The sequence below is a fragment of the Felis catus genome, chromosome D4 (assembly GCF_018350175.1).
Source record: "Felis catus isolate Fca126 chromosome D4, F.catus_Fca126_mat1.0, whole genome shotgun sequence".
NCBI classification, from domain to species: Eukaryota; Metazoa; Chordata; class Mammalia; order Carnivora; family Felidae; genus Felis; species Felis catus.
Genome location: NC_058380.1, coordinates 10,943,005 through 10,965,421, shown reverse-complemented (window position 1 = coordinate 10,965,421; position 22,417 = coordinate 10,943,005). Strand labels below are relative to the sequence as shown.

At 37.2% G+C, this 22,417-nt stretch overlaps 1 protein-coding gene across 2 annotated transcripts in view; it reads right to left on the bottom strand.

Annotated features, from left to right (window-relative positions):
* CBWD1 (COBW domain containing 1) overlaps positions 1 to 22,417 on the bottom strand; it is a 51,683-nt gene that overhangs the window by 15,602 nt on the left and 13,664 nt on the right. For both annotated transcript variants that reach the window (XM_045042780.1, XM_003995366.5), the window contains exons 5-9: positions 12,388 to 12,447; positions 10,806 to 10,843; positions 5,953 to 5,999; positions 4,124 to 4,210; positions 1,049 to 1,093 (exon numbers count right to left, since the gene is read on the bottom strand). In XM_045042780.1, the coding sequence (XP_044898715.1) occupies positions 1,049 to 1,093; positions 4,124 to 4,210; positions 5,953 to 5,999; positions 10,806 to 10,843; positions 12,388 to 12,447 (277 nt within the window). The remainder of the gene's footprint in view (positions 1 to 1,048; positions 1,094 to 4,123; positions 4,211 to 5,952; positions 6,000 to 10,805; positions 10,844 to 12,387; positions 12,448 to 22,417) is intronic.

Genomic DNA, 22,417 nt, shown 5'->3' with positions numbered 1-22,417 from the left:
AAGGCAGGAGGAAGAAGCCAGATGACTGAGGAATGTCTCTGGGACGAGTCAGACGATCAGAGCTGCTCTACGCTGGAATCTGAAATGCAGGAGGCACATTTGGTGCGCGCTCGTCTAGGCCTCCCACTACGGGCATTCTTCCACTACCTGTGTCGGAGGACCGGGGGCTTCTGAGGACGCATAGCGAATTAGCTCCCCAGCTGTTCGCATGCATCCAAGCAGCTGCTGCCGCTGCCTCCCGCCTCCAGTAGTCTGTCAGCACCTCTAAGCTCTGCCCCAGCAGACGGGCCTCTCCGCTGAGGCCCCCCTTATGCAGCTCCGAGGAGACAACGTCTGAAGGTGGGAGGGGGCTGGCGAGAGATGGCCTCAGAGCCGCGGGTTCCATCAGCTGCTTGAGCCACTCTTGCTAAAAAATGAGCTTAACGACATACCCCCGGAAGAGATTTTCTGAAATCCTAAGAGCATTCGGTGGAACACAGAATTTAATCCACCGAGATACACTTCACAGATGTTTCAAGAACACGTCTATTTTATAAAGTAATGCACATCTGTATGAACAGAATGAAAAGACAGAAGAACCTACGGGAACTGGAAATCAACATTTTAAAAAGGATGCATTAGGAACTAAAAGGTAAAGCTTCGGTGTATTTTTACACGACAGATTATTTTTGCAACTGTACACAAAACTAAGCAGTTTTTTAAAACTACTAGGCCTTTTGAGCACCTCAAACTAAGATTCCTAATAGTATACTTTTACAGATTTCTATACCAGTTACTTTTTTGAGCGGTTCTAAGTGTTTTCTTCCTCATTAAGCAAAAGCGCAGTGACACAGCCTTACCATGGCTCGGTAGTCTTGGCTACAAGGAGAAGCAAACATATTAACCAAATACGCCAAACTAATTTCATTCAAAACGCTTTGGGGCCCCATTTTTCAAAACTGCACATACATCTTTCTTATAATAGAATCAAGCATATTTATCAATTTCTTAGTAACTACTATGAACTAACATTATTTATTGTTAATATTAGTAACAGCTTTAAAAGTACCTTGATCTTTGTGTTTCTAAAATTTTTCCCAGTCCATTTATTGATCTGAAATAAACATAAAAATGAGGAAGAAAGGGTTAAAAAGAGTACATGTTAAACTTTTTAAAAATCGTTAAGGCACACTGTTTCTAAAACAGGAAGTAAGCATATACGAATATATCTGGAGTGAGAAAAAAATGAAAAACAAAACTTACATTTTTTACAGCTTACTATTTATTTCTCTTTCTAATCATAAATCAGGTATATTCCACTTAGGTATTAACACATGATACACAAAAATCTACTGCACAGCTGAAAAACCAGGGGCTACTTAGTGAATTATAAAGAGACCCTTATAAATGATTGAGAAAAATGATTCATACGTAGCCAGTACTTCTAATGGTCTCAAAATGAGCGGACCAATCAAAATTTTCACCGATGCTCAATTTTCCACAAGCACACGCTGTGCAAATGGCTCTACACGCGCTGGAAATCAAAACCTGGCTGCGAGGGGCTGTGACCCCAGGCTGTCCTCGGGATCCACAGTGACGCCAAGTCACACAACCAGGTTCGTTCACAGGATAATCTCACCGGTTCCCTAACTAGAAACTCTACCCACTCCGCCGGTCCTGCCCCTTCTGATGCTACGATGATGAGGTAAGATCCCCTCGCTAAGGGAAAACATTCAACCAAAATGCTCGCTAAGTCCCTTTCAAAGCACTGTCCACCTGACCCATCTGTCTTTACCCCATCGCCTCCACTGCCCTCAGCGCTACTTGCTTAACACACGTGCCTTCTGTTCTGAGGCAGGTCTCTCTCTCTGCCATGTCACGAAGTTCTCCATCTTCTCTGTATAACCTCGTGGCCACTTCCTCTCAAATATGTCCACTTTCTTCCAACTTCCCAAACTAACGCCCCGCCAGCTGCCAGTCTGCGAGGTACAACGGAGAGTCAAAAGCCAAAAGGGCTGTAACCCACCAAAGCACTTTGTCCAAATTCTTTTCCGGGACTGCCGTACAGGGCAGGCTGGCAACAAGGCCGACGGTCAACACTGCTGATGTTAGAAACCCAGCTTTAAATAGTCAACGTGGGGACAGAAAAGCCCGGTAGTAATAATCCTTCCTTTGCTGCCAAAAATGTTTGCTGCGCGATTTATGTTCTCCTTTCCAGCAACCACAATGATGCAGAGGATTTTGAAAAGAGAAACAAATTTAGGAGACCAGTGTCAAAAGGAGTAAAGGAAGCAATCTCCAATCACTGCCTTCATCGTTCTAGACTTTTCAAAAATATCAACCATTTTTCTATTTCTTTCATAATGTTATTCACTGCAACTTGAAATTATTATGTAAACTAGGAAAAAAATCTCCACTCTGATAACAGTAGCTAATGGAGCACTTCCTGTGTGTCAGGTGCTGTGCAAAGTTTTCCAACACTGTCTCACATAACATTTAAATGAAACTTAATGAAATAGGTATTATTCCTGTTTTAGAGATGAGACTTAAGAATACAGCAGGAAACAGACCAAGGAGTAGAACCCAACCTGATTCCAAAGTCCATCATCTTAAACGCTATGCATCACTACCTGCCATCCACCTGGAGGCATTATTACAGTTTTTTATAGTAAAGACTCAGAGGATATTAATATTAAAATAATATAAAATATGCAGAAAATATTAATTTATTTCTTCTTCCATTATTTTATTTTTTTTTTTAACATTTATTTATTTTTGAGACAGAAAGAGACAGAGCATGAGCAGAGGAGGGTCAGAGAGAGAGGGAGACACAGAATCCGAAACAGGTTCCAGGCTCTGAGCTGTCAGCCCAGAGCCCGACGCGGGGCTCAAACTCATGGACCGCGAGATCATGACCTGAGCCGAAGTCGGATGCCCAACCGACTGAGCCACCCAGACGCCCCTCTTCTTCCATTATTAATCACTGCAGCCAATCTCCTCATGAGCCTTACCTTTACTGATTCCATTTATCACATACTATATGAATTGGTACTAACAGAATCAAAATCCGATCGATGTCAGCAGATTACATCCATTAAAGAGGACTAATAATAAAAGCTACTGAAAGTCTCTTTGCACAAGGCATTTATTAGGTCCAAAAAAAATAATTCAAAGTCCCTGAACTCTCACCTCATTTGAAAAGTCCAAATGACTATTGGATCATTTCACACATATTTGAGTACCGTTCGTATTGTCCTATGTTGACCAACCTTGGCCACGGACACTGAAGATATTAAGACAAACTGGAAGACAGGCATGTTTAGTTGACAGCCAAGAAGAGAAAGTCAATGAGGGTTCAGGGAAATGAGACCACCTGAGTCAGACGAGACTTCATGGATAAGCAAGGGAGAAAAAAAAGGGGAAACCAGGAGGACTCTAGACAATGGGTAACACTGCTTTAAAAAAAAAAAAAAAAAGGAAGGGTGCCTGGGTGGCTCAGTAGGTTAAGCGGCTGACTTCAGCTCAGGTCATGATCTCGCCATTCACGGGTTCGAGCCCCCGCATTGGGTTCTGTGCTGACAGCTCAGAGCCTGGAGCCTGCTTCGGATTCTGTGTCTGTCTCTCTTTGCCTCTCTCACGCTCATGCTCTGTCTCCCTCTCTCTCTCTGCCTCTCCCCGTGCATGCTCTCTCTTTCTCTCAAAAATAAATTTAAAAAAACATTAAAAAAATTAAAAAAAAAAAGGCAAGGAAAAACAGAGACAGTGAAGGAATTCAAGGATTGGCAGAGTGACAGTGAGAACATGTAAGAGTAAAGAAAGGATCTGGCAAGATACATCCATGGGAAAGTAAATCGTCCTGAGTAAAGTCAGAACTTCATTCAGGGAAAGAGTCAAAGAGAAGACAGGAAAAGGAGGATGGAGTCAAAAGACCCTGAGTATCAGTCTATGAACTTTGAACCACACTCTGCAAACAATGGGGAGTAATTTTACATGCTACTAGTTACGTTACAGTCAATTAGTCAATAACAATATATGATTCAAACTCAACCTTGATCCTACGTATCTACAGGGCAACAGTTATAGTAAAAATACTTTGTATAGTACACTTTGGATTTGTAGGTAGTTAACACTTAAAATGTCATACCTAATGGTTGTTCTTAATTTCTTTAAATCCTCTTCTGAAATCAAGTCTGTTTTATTAATGATGATAATATCTGCCAAAGCAACTTGCCTAAATTAGCAAACAAAGAACAGATGTCAAAAGAGAAATGTTAAGAAATTGAAAACAGAAAGCCCTTTCAGATCAAATATTCGTTAAGAACTATACAGTACTCTATATAGTAACTGAATTTACTCCTAACCTATTGATCATTCTTCAAATGAATAAATGTATCCATCACTATATAAATTCAGGATTCTCATTTATTCATTCAAAAAATATTTACTAAGTGCTCTCACGTGTGACTCTGAAACTACAAATATAAGTCCCCAAAAGTATGCAATCAAAGATGATTTTCAACTCATAATTTTCTTTGTAAAGAAATGTATACAATTCAGATATTCAATATGGTAAAACATGGACAGTCTACTGACTAAAATATTCCATGTAACAGTTACCATGATTTTCAAAGAAACAGAAGACATTCACTTAACATTAACACTAAACAGTTTTTTTAAAACTACTCTTCAGGAGATACAACAGGATCCTGAGCAAATATCTTCTTCATCATTACAAATATGTATTTTCTCTGTAAAACAGATACACAGAGATTCAAGTTAAAGAATCCCACTGGCAAAATGCTAGAGAACAAAACAGCTTACTATAATCAGAAGTAGCAGAACTGAGGATTCTTTAAACTGTCCTCAATTCTTCAGCAAGTTTTAATCACTATTAATATTTTTTCCCAATTCTAGTTTCACGCTACTTGAAGACACAGCCAATTGTTTCAAAAAACATCGTCAAATTCTCAAAAATAAACTAACTTCAATTCACTGAGAAAAGCAAGTTTCAACAGTATATACATAACAATTCCATTTTTGTTTAAGTAAGTGTTCTATGAATAAAGATTTAATGTGGACGTCGCAAAAGACAAACAGTTACAATCTTTAAATTGGAGGCCTTCTACGTTTAACTTTATTTTGGCTTTTATGACACTTCACTATTTCCTATCTGGCTTATTTACATTTGCTATAATAAGCATATTTTAGCAAGGAAAACGGTTACAGAAATGCTTGTTCAGTCTAACCTGAATCACACCTATACACCAAATGCAGTGTTTAGGCAGGATCACAGAACCACAGAGTACCATATTCCAAAACGACAGGGCGTGAACTGCCTGCTTGCGGTCTATTACTGATGTCTGCCTCACCCTAGCAAATCTCAGGGAGCCCCTCTCTTAAACTCAGCAGCCCACTTAGCAGCTATGGTCTGTCCCAGAGTCTTTTTCCCGCTAGCGAGAATATGCTTAGGGGAGGCAAACTAATTTAAATATTTCTAAGTCTAAAGACAACCCAATTAGGAACACACAGGTGTTTAAATAAAAAAAAGTTCTAAATGCCAATTGAAACTATTCCCATATCTGTCCCTCTGTTGTTGTTGTAACAGTAAACATGTGACTCAGGTGAATTACTATTGAAGACCGTAGTAAGTCAGCCAGCTCTTTTCTCCACAATCATTTTCGATCCCCATGAAATTGTAAAAGAACAACAAAAACAGTTTTAAATGTTCCCTTTTCCCTAGCTCCTCTCAAAGAACTGCTGTGCCCAATACTCATTTTATGCTACCATAAAAAAAAAGTCTTAAACAAAATTTTAGTCATTAGACCATTATAAATAGTTAGCAACAATTATAGGAAAAAAGATAAAAAATTTGCCTTGACTATGTTTTTATATTTCTTAGTCTGGTTTTGGTTTTCACAATAATTTTCTCTCCTCCATCAGCCAGGAATCAATATATACTTTAAATATGAATACCTAGAAGCTTCATTGATAAGGCCATCAGGTTTTTCTTCTTCTAAATGCTAAACAAAAACAAAGTTTGAAAAAAGTTACTGAGGTATAACACAAATTCTAATGTCAACACAAGGAATTTTACTTTGGCGAATCCCTCCTTGCTTCTAGTGCAGACTTCAGCAGGTTCTGTGACTAAATACACAAATGCAGAATTAACTTTTCTAACTGAAAGCATTTTATTCCCCATTTGTGTTATCCTATAGTAAACCTGAGGGGGGTTCTTTTGGGAGGGGACAGGACTTAAATTTTGTCCCCCTGACATCTCCTTTGTCAAAGGAAAACCCTCCAGATTTAAATCATGTCAATAAAAACAAAGAACATTACAGTTCAAATTTTAGGCATTTTCTTTTTTACAAAACTGTTTTTGTTCTAAATAGTCTTTATTATTTATATTTTTTAAAAAAAGAGATAACCATTGAAATAACACTTTCTTAAAATCTAATATACTTCCCTCCATCCCAATCCCACACCCCATCCCCCCCGGCCGAATCATACACAATATGGGCTCAGTACTGGGCCCTTCATATTCCCTAGAAACAAAAAAGCTGTCGGAAGGACACAGCCCCAGTTCTAGCCTAAAGACAGTTTCTCATTTACAGAAACCCACACCTGAGTGATCTGGCCCCCCAGTTTAAACATTTCTTTTGCTGCCTTCTGCAGAGTCAAGCTAGCTCCAAAAAAAATATTTTGACCTTGACTTAGGAGCCCACCAGGTAGTTTTCATCACTCTGGAAGCAGTTACCATTTTTCCATAATCCTACTTAAAACCCTAAAGGCATCAATGCCATAAGGTTCGTCTCTGCAAAATGTTCTACCTTCATTATTTTAACCCTCAACAGAATCTCCTGCTCACAATAAGAAGCTGCCTACTGAGGTCGGAAGCAATTTGATTATATTAATGTTCTTTGTATTTGAAATCAAACTTCACAAATTCTTACCTTCTTTTACATAGTCTCACTCATCCTTCATAATAATCATAGAAAATGGCTATTCTACTCCTTTTATAAAAGAAGAGACTAAATTTACTACCGTCACTGTCACAGGATACCCTATTATAGGGGTATTTGTCAAAAATTGAAAACATGCTCAATAGAAGTAAAGTGAACATAATTTTAAAAACTTGTGAAAGCTTTTCATGTCATATGAAATCAATCTTGTATACAGATGTTACATAAATGTTAACAATCGCATAAGAGTATACTCATAAAGACCACCTAAAAATTACATTCAAAATTATATTATTATTATTATTAAAATACTGTATCAAAAACTGTTCCTTGACAAGAGACAAAGTTTACTATTTTTGCTAATCACTCCTGGCCTAAGGCTACTGCATCCTGTTATCTATATGGCTATATGGCTGTAAGCTGGTGGGATATAAAAAAAGATATGGCAGGAAAATGACGAGATTTTCTTTTCGAATTTCCATACCTAAACAGAACTAACAGTGGTTTCTCAAAGTTACCCGGGTTTTTAATGCATTTACTTCTCCAAAAGATTAGAAATCTACACTCAAAGCTAAGTAACATTTTACTACCTTCTGGCAGCCAAGAAATTATCAAATATAATAACACATTAAAATCCCCCAAATACATACAGGCCAATATATACAACTCTGTTACGAATAAGACATGTAATCCTCACAGATAATTACAGAAAAAGAGATAGAAGCCCTGTCCTATGCCTATGTGAACCCAAACGTGAAGAAATAACAAAAGCACGTTAACATTTATTTTCTCAAGGTACCAGCCCAACATTTCCCCTATGCAACTTCCTACCTTCCCAAGTCAAACTTTGCAAAAATGCTAAAACAGTGTCTGTTATTCACAAGGACATTCTCCAATACTGGCCCTTCAGTCGGATGACTTCCATTTATAGAGTTAAAAAATGGGAATTTTGATATTCTATTCTACCTGTACAGACAAAGAAGGAAAATATTTGTAAAAGATTTTTTCAAAAATTTTATAGTGTGTGTGTGTGTGCGTGTGCGTATCTGTTTGAACGTATGTATACATAACCCCAAAGGATTCCTCATGTCTGCTTAGAGACTATGGCTTTTGCTTATATATTTAAAAAGATAAAAATGATTTGGGTACTAATTAATCTAACACACCCAGAAATTTAGGATTCAGCCCTCCAACTTAGCATATGGGAAGACAGAAAGAAACCCTCTGAGATAATGCCATTGTAGACACTATTTCAATAAGGGCCACAGAATGTCCTTCTCTGCAGAAATAGAAACAAGCTGGACCGAAAGAGAGAGAAAGACAGGGGGAAAACGCTGTTGTTGACCAAAGTGGAAATAAAGCTGGTGTCAGAGATGTCACATGACATTTAGGAAGAGCAGCGGCAGCCATCTCTTTCCAGTGGATTGATTATGGATCTAACACTATCTCAGCTTTTAAAAAGTGATTATTGCATAATGTCAGTCTATTTATTTTTCCAGTCTTTTCCAAGCCCAACTGTTTTCTGACTCAATTGTTTCAACAGCTAGTGCAATATAACAGAAGAGCCAAAAAGAAACCTCTCGCTTGACCTTTTCTGTGTAACTTCATTCATTGATTCTATTGCATTAAATGCTGTCACGTTTGTAGAACTGAGAAGAACAATGTTGGTAGCCCCGGTGTCAAGTCCTGAGAATAGAGAGCTGTCATTTGAAGTTGTCCAATTCTTTGCCCATGATTAAAAAATGAATATTTCAGATCAATGGGTGACAATCCCATTAGAGTGATAGCCCATGATATCAATTACCACTTCAGTTTCAATTTGGCTGCCTGGCCACAGGGTACCATTTCTCAGCTTTACTTGTGATGGGCTGGCTCTGTGAAGCATGACACCTTAAATTGCTGCCCATTATCCAAGTGTCATTACTTGTACTGCCTCAGAATTCTCTGAATCACAAGCAGCTACTGAGGTCAAGCTTTGCAACCAGAGGAATTGGACAAGTGGGCAAATTCTTTATATAAAAGAAAAGTTATTTATCTGGCATCTGACTTAGAAAATCTAAAGTTTCCATTATCCTGACAGTATGTCAGTTTTGTGTAGGTATATTGATTTAATAATTTAAGAGGTTTTATCAAGGTGGCAGGAGGTTAAACGTTTACTGTGTTTGCATTATTCAGAATGTTGCTTTGTTTATTTGGCCTCAATTCAGCTGATAATGGATTCTTTTTAAGTCCTCTGCACATCTGAATATACACATAAAAGTATTCTTATAGTCATAAATATATAGAGTTTTATTCTGGGTATGACACTTTAAGTCTATCAAAAATAAAATAAAAAATATCTTAAGCTGCTATACCAATTTATCTGAAATTTGGTAACTAAGGTACATAAAAGATGAATTCAAACACGACTAGAATAAACATTTAGAATAAAGAATTTGATTTCTTTTGCTTTCTTGTTAGAAAAATCCTAATTTCGGAATAGATGGAATTTTTCTGAGTAAAATTGTAATATTCAGAATGTTTCTTTGATTCTTAAGACTGTTAATCAATTTGGGCTTAAAATCTACAAAGAAATGATCTCCCAAACATCTCAAAATAGGGTCCAATATATTGTGGAGAATACAAAATGGACTTGAATTTTTAAATATTACATTAAACTTCTAAGAAATGATTACTTCGGGTGCTATCCATATTCCCACATTGGGACCAGTAGAAGGCCAATTTCATTGTATTTTGCCTTTAGCAGTATTTCACTTGGAAAATTGAGAAATACTGTTTTATTTTATGTAACATGTTCTACAAATCCAACTAGCTGCATTGTATGAATTGAAGCCCACTTAAATGCATGTGAGGAACTTGGTAGTTAGGAAAACTTCACGGGAAGATGCCGTGTAAAGGAGTTTCTCTTCACGACACCTATGGATAAACCCCTGATTTCTTCAAAATAAAGTAAACCGGTTGTTTTTTAAAACTCAGATTATTGGGGCCCCTGGGTGGCGCAGTCGGTTAAGCGTCCGACTTCAGCCAGGTCACGATCTCGCGGTCCGGGAGTTCGAGCCCCGCGTCAGGCTCTGGGCTGATGGCTCAGAGCCTGGAGCCTGTTTCCGATTCTGTGTCTCCCTTTCTCTCTGCCCCTCCCCCGTTCATGCTCTGTCTTTCTCTGTCCCAAAAATAAAATAAAAAACGTTGAAAAAAAAATTAAAAAAAAACAAAAAAAACAAAAAAAAAACAAAAACTCAGATTATTTCCAGTTTGTGTCTGATAGCAGTTTACCGAGAGAAAAAAGTTCTCATATGCTTTAGCAAGCTGGATTTCTTCCATCAAAGAACTTTGGACAGAAGTTCTTACTTGCCAACATTGGGGGTAAATCCCACTGAGGAAGTTTACATACCGAAACTGGGCCCTGTAGTATCCTTATTGCAAAATATTACACTTTCAACTTTTATCACATCAAGCCAGAGTAATAGAAAACGAATATTTAATTTAAAAACAGAACTAGGGAGGCTGGCGGTTCCGTTAAGCATCCGACTTTGGCTCAAGTCATAATCTCACGGTTCGTGAGCTCGAGCCCCACAACAGGCTTTCTTCTGACAGCTCAGAGCCTGGAGCCGGCTTAGGATTCTGTGTCCCCTTCTCTCTCTGCCCCTCCCCGACTCACACACACTCTCTCTCTCAAAAATAAGTAAACGTTTTTTAAAAAGACATAATAATTAAAAGACTCATGAATTTCATTATTCAAGATAGTTTAAAAAAACCCTTTTTTCTTAAATGTTAAACAAACACAAATATAGAGAAAACAATATAATCATCCCCATATACCTAGCTTTTAACAAATTATTAGCAACTCACAGCAATCTTTCAACTTACTTTTAATCCATATTTTGAATCCACCACAGTTATGATACCTACAAAGGAATTATCTCTTTTAATCACCTTTATACGTGAGAATGAAAATCACAACTAACCTGTTTCAGTTCACAAATGTTACTCAATGAAATAAAGTTTTGGCTTTTCTCTTGCCAATGCTTCAGTGTAAGTCAATCCTACCATTTCAAATATGTACTGAGTGCCTAGCACCACTTTAAGGCATCAGAGGTCACAAAATAAATTTTTTAAATAAAATAAGCAAATAAGAAAGTAAGATTTCTATGGCCTTTAAAAAACTTACAATTCAAAACATGATTAAGATAAATTCCATAATATAAAGTGGAATGTGAGAAATTGCACAAGAAAGGTTATTGCCAGTGTATATTCATATAATCGAAATCAAGACTTTTCTTAACATTTAAATAACTCCTTGAATCTGAGACGTCTTAAGATATCTCATTCCTAGCAATCTGCACCAATTCTGACTCACACAAATGTTTTCCATAACATGAACCTAAGTTTCCAAATGGTTAATTAGTCTGGCAATCTCTGAATTTATATGCTAAATAATTTTTTCAAATGATAACAGCAGAAGGAGTCTGATGCTGCCTAGGGAATCCAACCATCTACGTGCCATATATATTAGAGCCAAATGACTGGAGACAGTCTTAAATTTCACTTTTTGGCCTATGGAAGACCTCGTTTAAAGAAAGGTCAAGGGTGGGCAGGGCACATAGTTACTTAATTCAGAAAGTTTCTCATAGGTCTTAAATGAAGCCTCCAAATAAAACGAGATATGATTCTCATACTGTATATTTTAATTAAACAACAAAAAAAAACCCTCTCTAACATACTAAGTATGTAAACCAATAGGACATAAGAAACCTACATAGTATTTCTGTTTAGGTTTATTTTGAGAGAGAAGGCAAGCAAGGGAAGGACAGAGACAGAAGGAGAGGGAGAATACCGAGCAGGTTCCATGCTGTCAGCTCAGAGCCCGACTTGGGGCTTGATCTCAGGAACCGTTAAGATCATGACCTGAGCTGAAACCAAGAGTCAGAAGCTAAACTGACTTAGCCACCCAGGCGCCCGAATAAACCTACACAGTATTTTAAAAGGAAAACCTTAGTGGACGCACTAAATTGGGAGTTAGTAATAAGATCGGACATCCAGTTACACCACTGTCTGGGCCTTTGGAACCTGTATGAACAAAGTCTTACTTAACTAACTAAACGAGTTTAAAAGTAACAGTGTGGGGCACCTGGATGGCTCAGTCTGTGGAATGTCCAACTCTTGATTTTGGCTCAAATCATGATCCCAGGGTCATGAGATAGAGTCCCATGCTGGGCTCAGCGCTGAGTGTGGAGCCTGCGTAAGATATTCTCTCTCTCTCTCTCTCTCTCTCTCTCTCTGTCTCTCTCTCTCTCTGTCCCCCTCTGTCCCCTCCCTCGCTTGCACATGCTCTTTTTCTAAAAAAAAAAAAAAAAAAAATAACAATGCAAGGAATTAAAAATATGAACAAAAATAATCTTAACCATAACATTTTACCTAAAAACAAAAGAATATTTGCTTTTCAACTTACCATCAAGATAAATGTCGACCCCTAATTCAGCATCAACCCAAAACATAGAGGCTACAGCACCTGAAAAATATATATAATATTCATCAAATAAAAATATTTCTTCAAACCAAGGAACACTATTCTATCCATGCTATTTTAATTTATCCAAACAGAATTAGCAGGCGAACACATATACAAATTAAGTATGGGTTTCCAAACTTCTTATGGGAATTACAATGATAGAATCTTTTTCTTATTTATACTCATTTCTTCCCCTCTCCTTTTTCCTCCAAAAGAATGAATGAATGGATGAATGAAAGGAAGGGGAAAAAAAAGAAAAAAAAAGAAAAAGAGAAAAACAGACCAGCTCTTCTCACATACAAACCCAACACCAAGCTTCTATCAATGCATAATAATTTACCAACAGATATGAACAAATTACTTGGACAGTATGGATATGTGCACCTAGGATTTAATTTTATTTTTTCTCTCAAATGTAATAATCATACAGTTCACAAATAATGAAATCTCTCTCTTAAGGCAAGCAAAACAAAACACAGATAATTCCAAAGCCACTTGTCTAAAACGGAGAAAAACCTACAAGTCGTGTAGAAGAAAAAGAACGGACAGTAAACCTACATACTCTATGGCATTACTAACAAAACCTTATTACACGAGTTAATATGGATATAAATTTTGAAGCTGAGGAAAAATAACCACGCGGCCTGATTAGCATGCCACAACACAGGAAAAAGAAAAGTGACAGTAAAGAAAGTATTTGATTTTTCAAAGCGTCAAAGGCGCAGTTAGCGACAGGGCTGTCTAAAAGAATGAGTGCCGGGAAAAAACAAGGGTAACTGAACTCATTCCAGCATCTGAAGCTGTCCACCTACCCGGAGGAGATGTGGTCCCCCAAGCATCACTCTGTGTCAACAGTGAAATACCTGTCAGCTGTTTACAGTGATTACTCATGCAAGATATAGCAAGGGCCACAAGATCTAATGGTTTCCTGATACCTATTGATTTTTTCCCAAAAACTTAATAGTTTTCCAATTTGACTGAAATAGGATTTGTGAGTAACAGGGGCGAATCAATGCCTGTTCTTTTCAAGGAAATTACTTTCCCATGACAATTATTTAGCTTAGAACTGGAAAGTGTCACTCTCCTAAACGGGGAAACAACTGAATTGCCAATAAGAATTTTCTTCACTTACTTGGCTAACAACATGATTTTAATTAATGAGGGAGAAGAGAGTAAATCTCCCGTGAGTATCATTACTCCAAACAGTAAGTCATAAAAAAAACAATTTTTTTCACTCAGTAAAATTCCAGCGTTCGCAAGTCATTTTGTTGTTGTTGTTTTTTGTTTTGTTTTGTTTTTAACTCGTGGATTACTGTTCAGATAGCTTGAAAGTCCTACACAGGTAACGTGTGTAGTATTAAGTTGAATTACAAGAGTGCATCAGAGCTTTTTTCCTAAATCTGACATGCACCTCTGGTAACAATGATCGGGCTACCCAAGAAAGTTCTATTTAAAATTTAGATGCAGGTGTTTAGCAAGAGGAGCAAAGATGAGAGAATAAGTTAATCAGTGGTTCCAAACCCACGGTGATTTTTCCCCCCAGGGAATATTTAATAATGTCTGAAGATATTTTTAATTGTCTCAACTAGGGGAATAAGAATGGCATTTAGTGGGTAGAAGCCAGGGATGCTATTAAACACCCTACAATGAAGAAAAACAAAAACAAAGACAAAGGAAAATATTCCACAAGATGCACAAGACAATCCCCTACAAAAAAGAACTAACCAACCCAAATGTCATTTGCGCCAAGGCTAAGAAACCCTGTGCTAGATCATAGAATCTCCTTTATTCAAAACCTAATACAACAAAAATTTTAATTCATAAAAGTTAAAAAGCCAAATTATATCAGCAACAAGCAAATATACAACCTCCAGCGATAAATTTTGAAGACTGACAGTCGAAATAAGAAACAGAAAGCCCTATGTGATTTGTGATAATTCTTAATTCTACCCCCACCCTCAACCAGTAACTGGTTGTAGGGAAATAGTTTATAAAATCCAAATACTTACCAGAAACAGCTTTTGAAATGGCAAGAAGGGAAATGAGCAAGGGTTAAGGGAAAAGTCAACAACCCAGGGTAAAAGTTTCTAACCATTTCCACGTTTGTGGAGGAGGGGAACACTTTCTAGGGCTCAGAACAAAATGAACTGGAAGGTCTGAAGCTGAGGACATACCCACAGCACAAGGTATGGAGTATATCTTCATGAGTGGCTGGAGAGAATCCAAGAAGGGAACACCTGGTACTTATGAGAGGACAGCCCAAATGTCCTACTGCCCATCTGGCTCTCAGTCACCCCCTTCCTCTGCCTTCCCTTCACTGCTCCCGGCAGTACCCAGCATTCAAACTGAGGCCCAGAAGAAACACAAGTATAGGTGAGATGGGTAGGATATTAAAAATAATTCATCAACACCATAGGTAAGACTGAATTTCTCTGAGCCTCCTACATCAAGCACCAACACCCTTGAAAAAACAATGCACACATATTACATCTCTGAAGAAACAGAAAAGGAAAAAAAAAAATTGAAGAAATGAATAAGGCATAGAAATGGCAAAGAACCCATTCTGGAAGGAAACTTAACCCAAGAAGCCAAAGAAAATTCTCGAAGGCTTATACATAATAAAGAACTTAAATAAAATCAATTAAAAACAAGCTCTAAAAGGCAAGATAAAGTAGAATATGAAAAGGTAGTTTGTAGTGCTAAAGAAATAAACATACAGGGATGCCTGGATGGCTCAGTTGATTGAGCTTCAGCTCAAGTCATGATCTCACAGTTCGTGGGTTCGAGCCCCATGTCAGGCTCTGTGCTGACAGCTCAGAGCCTGGAGCCTGCTTCTGATTCTGTGTCTCCCTCTCTCTCTCTGCCCCTCCTCCACTCACGCTCTCTCTCTCTCTCAAAAATAAATGGACATTAAAAAAAAAAGAAAAAAGAAACAGCCAGTAAACATATCATTACCTAATTAATTCTTTTAAAACATCAAGGAACAGAACCAACACTGATGGAAACAGAATTACTGACAAAAAAGAACATTCAAGATGATTGAAGTAATGCAGAGAAACAGACAAAACAATTAGAAGATAAAAGATCTGGAGAACAAAAGAAAATTCAGGATGAGGAAAATGTTCCTAAATGAAGAAATAAACCTATGGATTAAAGACGATACTGTAATCCAAGAAAAACTGATAATGAATGAAATGTAGATATACCTTTTTAAATTTTTTTTTTCTTCAACGTTTTTTATTTATTTTTGGGACAGAGAGAGACAGAGCATGAACGGGGGAGGGGCAGAGAGACAGGGAGACACAGAATCGGAAACAGGCTCCAGGCTCCGAGCCATCAGCCCAGAGCCCGACGCGGGGCTCGAACTCACGGACCGCGAGATCGTGACCTGGCTGAAGTCGGACGCTTAACCGACTGCGCCACCCAGGCGCCCCAGATATACCTTGATTATATTACTGACCTTCCAAAATAAAGGAAAAAAACTGTCAGGCATTTTAGATGAAAAAGCAAGTTACTTTCAAGGAGGCAGACAAAAACTAGACTTTTCTACAGTAACATTCAGTGCCCCAATATAGTAAAAAAATGAGGACAAAGCTCTAACCAAAGTGTTCCCTAAGGATATTACCTCCTGCCAAGTCGTTTTTCAAGAACGAAAACATCAGGTAGCCATACTCAAACACTGAAGGAAACAACAGCATTAGAACTCAAAAAATATGTCACTCAAAAATCCTTCCTGATGAAATAAGAAAGGAGAGCCAGCCCATCAAAAGTACTAAGAGATCAAGGAGCAGTGTCTGCAAAGTTCTGAGAGAAGGAATTTTTATACCTCTCCAAGTAATCCTTGAAGTATAAAAATAAAAGATAAGCACTCTCAAGCAAGTATGCAAGAACTCAAGGCATACATCATTTATATTATAGCATGAAAAGATTACCCGAGCATGAAACTCAGTCAATCAAGAGATTTCTCCAACTCAGGAATGGAGAAGCCACAGTACTGGTAATGAGGACTAAAACTGTTCAATATAGAACTAAATAAAGTATGACAAAATGTAAATGTTAGGAATCTTGACAACACAGCACAGAATACAATCTACCAAAGCCAGGAGATGGGAGTAAGTAGAAGTGTTAATTTCCTAATCTTTTAGGTCAGGGAATCAAGAAATACTCTGAATTGACATACGTAGTTTAAAAACTAACTTGTCCCATTAGTTTATGCCTTTTCTAACCTTTTTTTCCCTTAACTCCTATCCCTCACAGTGAAAAAACATTTTTCTGATACTTCAGAAATTCATTTCTTTCACATTCTTTTTTAAAAAAAATTTTTTTTTTAACGTTTATTTATTTTTGGGACAGAGAGAGACAGAGCATGAACGGGGGAGGGGCAGAGAGAGAGGGAGACACAGAATCGGAAACAGGCTCCAGGCTCTGAGCCATCAGCCCAGAGCCTGACGCGGGGCTCGAACTCATGGACCGCGAGATCGTGACCTGGTTGAAGTCGGACGCTTAACCGACTGCGCCACCCAGGCGCCCCTCACATCCTTTTTTTCAATTATATAGTATTTTGATTCTACCCATCTTTTATTAAGCAATTTATTAGATAATGCATCTTAATGATATTAATAGCTGATCTATGGAGTATCGAGTATGTGCTAGACACAGGTGGTTTACGTACACAATACACATATTTTTTTAATAGAGGTAAAATGGTATATTACCTTGTATTAGTTCCAGGTATATGGCATAATAACTTGGTATTTGTATACATTACAAAGTGATCACCACAGTAAATCAAGGTACCATCCAACACCATATAACTGACTCTCTTCATTTCAGCCCCTAAACTCTTTCCCCTCTGATAAACATCCATCTGTTCCTGTGTCTATAGTTTGGTTTTGTTTGTTCATTTATTTTGTTTCTTAGGTTCCACATATAAATGAAATCTAATTTATTTCACTTAGCATAATACCCTTAAGGTCCATCCATGTTGTTACAAAAGACAAGACCATCATACATTTTATATGTATATATACATACACACACATACATACACACACACACACACACACAAAAGACATATATATACATACATATGAGACATATATATCTCACATCATCTGTATCCATTCATCCATTGATGGACACTTAGGTTGTTTCCATATCCTGGCTATTGTAAATAATGCTACAATGAACACAGGGGCACAGGTATCTTTTCAAATTAGTGTTTTCATTTTCCTCAGAAAAACACCCAGAAGTCAAACAGCTGGTTCACATGGTAGTTCTATTTTTAATTTTTTGAGAAACCGCCATACTGTTCTCCATAGTGGCTGCACTAATTTGCATTCCCGCCAACAGTGTAGGAGGGTTCCCTTTTCTTCACATCCTTTCCAACACTGATTTCTTGTCGATTTGGTATTAGCCATTCTAACAGGTGTGAGGTGGTATCACATTGAGTGTTTGATTTGCATTTCCTTGATTATTAACGATGTTGAGGATCTTTTCATGTGCCTGTTGGCCATCTGTTTATCTTCTTTGGAAAAATGTCTATTTAGATCCTCTGCCTACATTTCAATCAGATTGCTTGGTTTTTTGCTACTGAGCTCTTTGTACATTTTGGATATTTATTGACTTGGAGAAAATATTTGCAACTCCTATATGTGATAAGGGGTTAATATCCAAATTGCCTTTACATTTTATTGATGGTTTCCTTTGCTGCACCAATGCCTTTTAGTTTGACGTAGTCCACTTACTTGATTTTTGTTTTTGTTGCCTTTGCTTTTGGACTCAGATTCAAAAAATTCAATGCCAAGTCTGATGTCAAGGAGCTAACCACCTGTTTTTCTTCTAGGAGTTTTATGGTTGCAGGTCTTACATTCAAGTCTTTCATCCATTATGAGTTAATTTTTGTGTATGATGTAAGACAGTAGTCTAGTTTCATTCTCTTCATGTGGCTGTCCAGTGTCTCCAGGACCATTTACTGAAGACACTGTCTTTTCTTCATTGTATATTCTTGTCTCCTTTGTCATAGACTAATTGGCCATATCTGCATGGGTTTTTATCTGGGTTCTTTATTTGGTTTCATTGATCCATGTGTCTGTTTTTATGCCATATCACACTGTTTTCATACAAAAGCTTTGTAGTAGTACAGTTTGAAGTCTGGGGCTGTGACATTTCCCATTTGTTCTTCTTTCTTAAGACTGCTTTGGCTATTTACAGTCTTCTGTGAATCCACACAAACTTTAGAATTACTTGTTCTAGAGGCACATGGCTGGCTCAGTTTGTGGGGCATGTGACTCTTGACCTTGGGGTTATGTGTTCAAGCCCCACAATGGGTAGAGATTACTTAAAAATAAAATCTTTTACAACAAGAATTTTTTGTTCTAGATGCCACTAGAATTTTGATTGAGTTTGCACTGAATATGTATATTGCTTGGGGTAGTAGGGACATTTTAACAGTATTAATTCATCTCAACACGAGCACGGAATAACTTGCCACTTATCTGTGACTTCTTTAACTTCTTTCATCAATGTCCTACAGTTTTCAATGTACAGGTCTTTCACCTCCTTGGTTAAATTTATTCCTAGGTATTTTATTTTTATGCAAATTGTTTTGTTAGGCTTTTTGCAAGGATTGTCTCCTTAATTTCTCTGACAGTTCATTATTTGAGTATAGCAACGCAACAGATTTCTGTATACTGATTTTGTATACTAAGGCATGACAGTTCATTTACTCTCACAGGTTTTTTTGGGGAGGGGGCAGTCTTTAGGGTTTTCTGTATACAGTATCATCTGCAAATAGTGATAGTTTTATTTCTTTCCTTCCAATGTGGATGACTTTATCTTTTTTTCTTAGGTAATTGCCATGGGTAGGCCTTCTCATACTTACTGAATAAAATTAACAAGAGTGGGCATCCTTATTTTGTTCCTGATTTTAGAGCATACAATTGAGTATGGGTTTGTCATATATGGCCTTTATTATATTGAAGTACATTCTATCTATACTCACTTTAAGAGTTTTATCATAAATGGAAGTTCAATCTTATCAAAGGTTTTTTCTGCATTTATTGAGATGATCACATGATTATTATCCTTCATTGTGTTATGTGGTGCATCACACCAATGATGTGCAGATGTTAAAACATACTTGCATTCCTGGAATAAATCCCATTGATCATGATGAATGATCCTTTTAATATATTGTTGAATTTGATTTGCGAATATTTTGTTGGGAATTTTTACATCTCTGTTTATCAGAGATACCAGCATATAATTTTTCTTTTCTTCTCTTTTTTGTGGTATCCTTGTCTGATTTTGGTATCAGGGTAATGTTGGCCTCATAAATGAGTTTGGAAGCATTCTTTCCTCTTCAATATTTTGGAAGTTTGAGAAGAATAGGTATTACATGTTTTTTAAATGTTTGGTAGAAGTCACCAAAGAAGATGTCTGGTGCGGGAGGTTTTTGATTTACAGATTCAATCTCCATACTGGTAACCCATCTATTCAGACTTTCTACGTCTTCATGGAAGACAGAAGGTCTCAAAAGATTGTATGGTACTAGGAATTAACCTATTTCATTATCATAGTAGTCTCTCAATTCTCAATTTTTGTGGCATATGTCAACTTCTCTTTCGTTTCTGATTTTTATCTTTTCAAAGAACCAGCTCTTACTTTCATTGATCTTTTCTATTGTTTCTTTTTTGTCTTGACTTCATATATTTCTGCTCTCAATCTTAATTCTTTCATTTTACTATGAGATTCATTTGTTCTTCTTTTTCTAGTTCCCTTAGATAGGATGTTTTTTTATGAACTTGTCCCTTAGAACTGCTTTTGCTGCAGCCTACGATTTTGGATTGTTTTATTTCCATTTTCATTTGTGTCAAGGTATTTTTTTATATCCCCTTTGATTTTTTTCATTGACCCACAGGTTACAACAGTTGCATGTTATTTAAATTCCACATATTTATTATTTTTCCAGTTTTCTCCATGTAATTGACTTTTTTCACACCAGTGTCATTAAGGACTATGACCAGTGTCTACACCTGATATGATGTCAATCTTCTTAAATTTACTGAGACTTGTTTTGTGGTCTAGTGTATGATCCTAGAGAATGTTCCATACACAGAGAATAATGTGTATTCTGCTATTTGGGGATGGTATGCTTTGTATACAATTACCCTTAAACAATGCAGGGGTTGGGGCACTGACCTCCCATGCAGTCAAAAATCCACATATAACCTCTGACTTTCCAAAAACTTAACTACTAATACCCTACTGTTAGCCAGAAGCCATACTGATAACATAAACAGTCAACTGACACATATTATGTATGTTGTATACATTATATATCGTATTTTTACAATGAACTAAATTAGAGAAAATATTACTAAGAAAATCATAAGGAATAGAAAATACATTTTATAGTATTATACTACAAAACATCTCCACGTAAGTGGACCCACAGAGCTCCAACCCATGTTGTTCAAGGATCAACTGTATACCTATTAAGACCATTTGGTCTTATGTGTTGTTTAAGGCCAGTACTTTCTTATTGGTTTTCTATCTGGATAACCTATCCACTGATGTAAATGGAGTATTAAAGTCTTCTACTATTGTTTTGCTTTCCATTTCCCCCTTTAAGTCTGTAACATTTGCTTTATATATTTAGGAATTCCTATGTTGAGTGCATAAATATTTTCAAATATTATATCCTCTTGTTGGATTGACGCTTTGTCATTGTGTAATGTCCTTTATCTTTTTTTTTTTTTTTTTTTTCAACGTTTGTTTATTTTTTGGGACAGAGAGAGACAGAGCATGAACGGGGGAGGGGCAGAGAGAGAGGGAGACACAGAATCGGAAACAGGCTCCAGGCTCTGAGCCATCAGCCCAGAGCCTGATGCGGGGCTCGAACTCCCGGACCGCGAGATCGTGACCTGGCTGAAGTCAGTCGCTTAACTGACTGCGCCACCCAGGCGCCCCTGTCCTTTATCTTTTACTACAGACTTGTTTCCAAGTCTTTTTTTTGTCTGACATAAGCTTTCATTTGCATTTGCATGGAGTATCTTTTTCTACAACCTTCACTTTCAGTCTGTGTGTATTAGATCTGAAGTGAATCTCTTGTAGGCAGTAATATACAAACGAATCTTTTTTTAATCTATTCAACTACTGTACATCTTTGGATTGGAGACTGTATCCATTTAAATTTAAAGGAATTATTGATACGCATGTACTTCTTACCATTTTGTTCATTATTTTCTGGCTGGTTTTGTAGTCCCTCTCTCTTCATCTCTTGCTGTCTTCCCTTGCAGTTTGATGCCTTTCTTCAGTGCAATGTTTAGATTCCTTTCTCATTATATTTTCAGTATCTCTCATAGGTTTTTGCTTTGTAGTTACCATGAGGTTCACATGACAACCTATACACACACGTCTATTTCAAGTTGATAGCAACTTACGGTTGAACGTAGTGTGAAAACTCTACATTTTTGCTCCCCCATTTTGTTTCTGTTGTCCACATTTTGTTTTTGATGTCGTATTTTACATCTCTTTACTCTGTGTGTCCCTTAAGTATTGTTGCTATATTTAATTTTACTACTTTTGTCTTTTAGCCTTCATAGTAAGTTTAGAAGTGGTTAATCCACCACCTTTACTACATATGTGCCTTTACCAGCAAGATTTTTACTTTTGTATGTTTTGTTAATAGTACCTTTTCAGCCTAAAGAAGTTCCTTTTTCATGTCGGTAAGGCCAGTTTAGTGGTGAACTCCTTTAACTTTTGTTGTCTAGAAACCTCTCCTTCAATTCTGAATGATAACCTTGGCAGGTAGAATACTCTTGGTTGGAAGTTTTTTCCTTTCAGCACTTTGAATATATGATGCCACCATGGCATGCTAAGCTTCATCTAAAATCACAGCTGATAGTGATTTGGGGATTCCCTTGAACGTAACAACTTGTTTTTCTCATGCTACTTTTAAGATCCT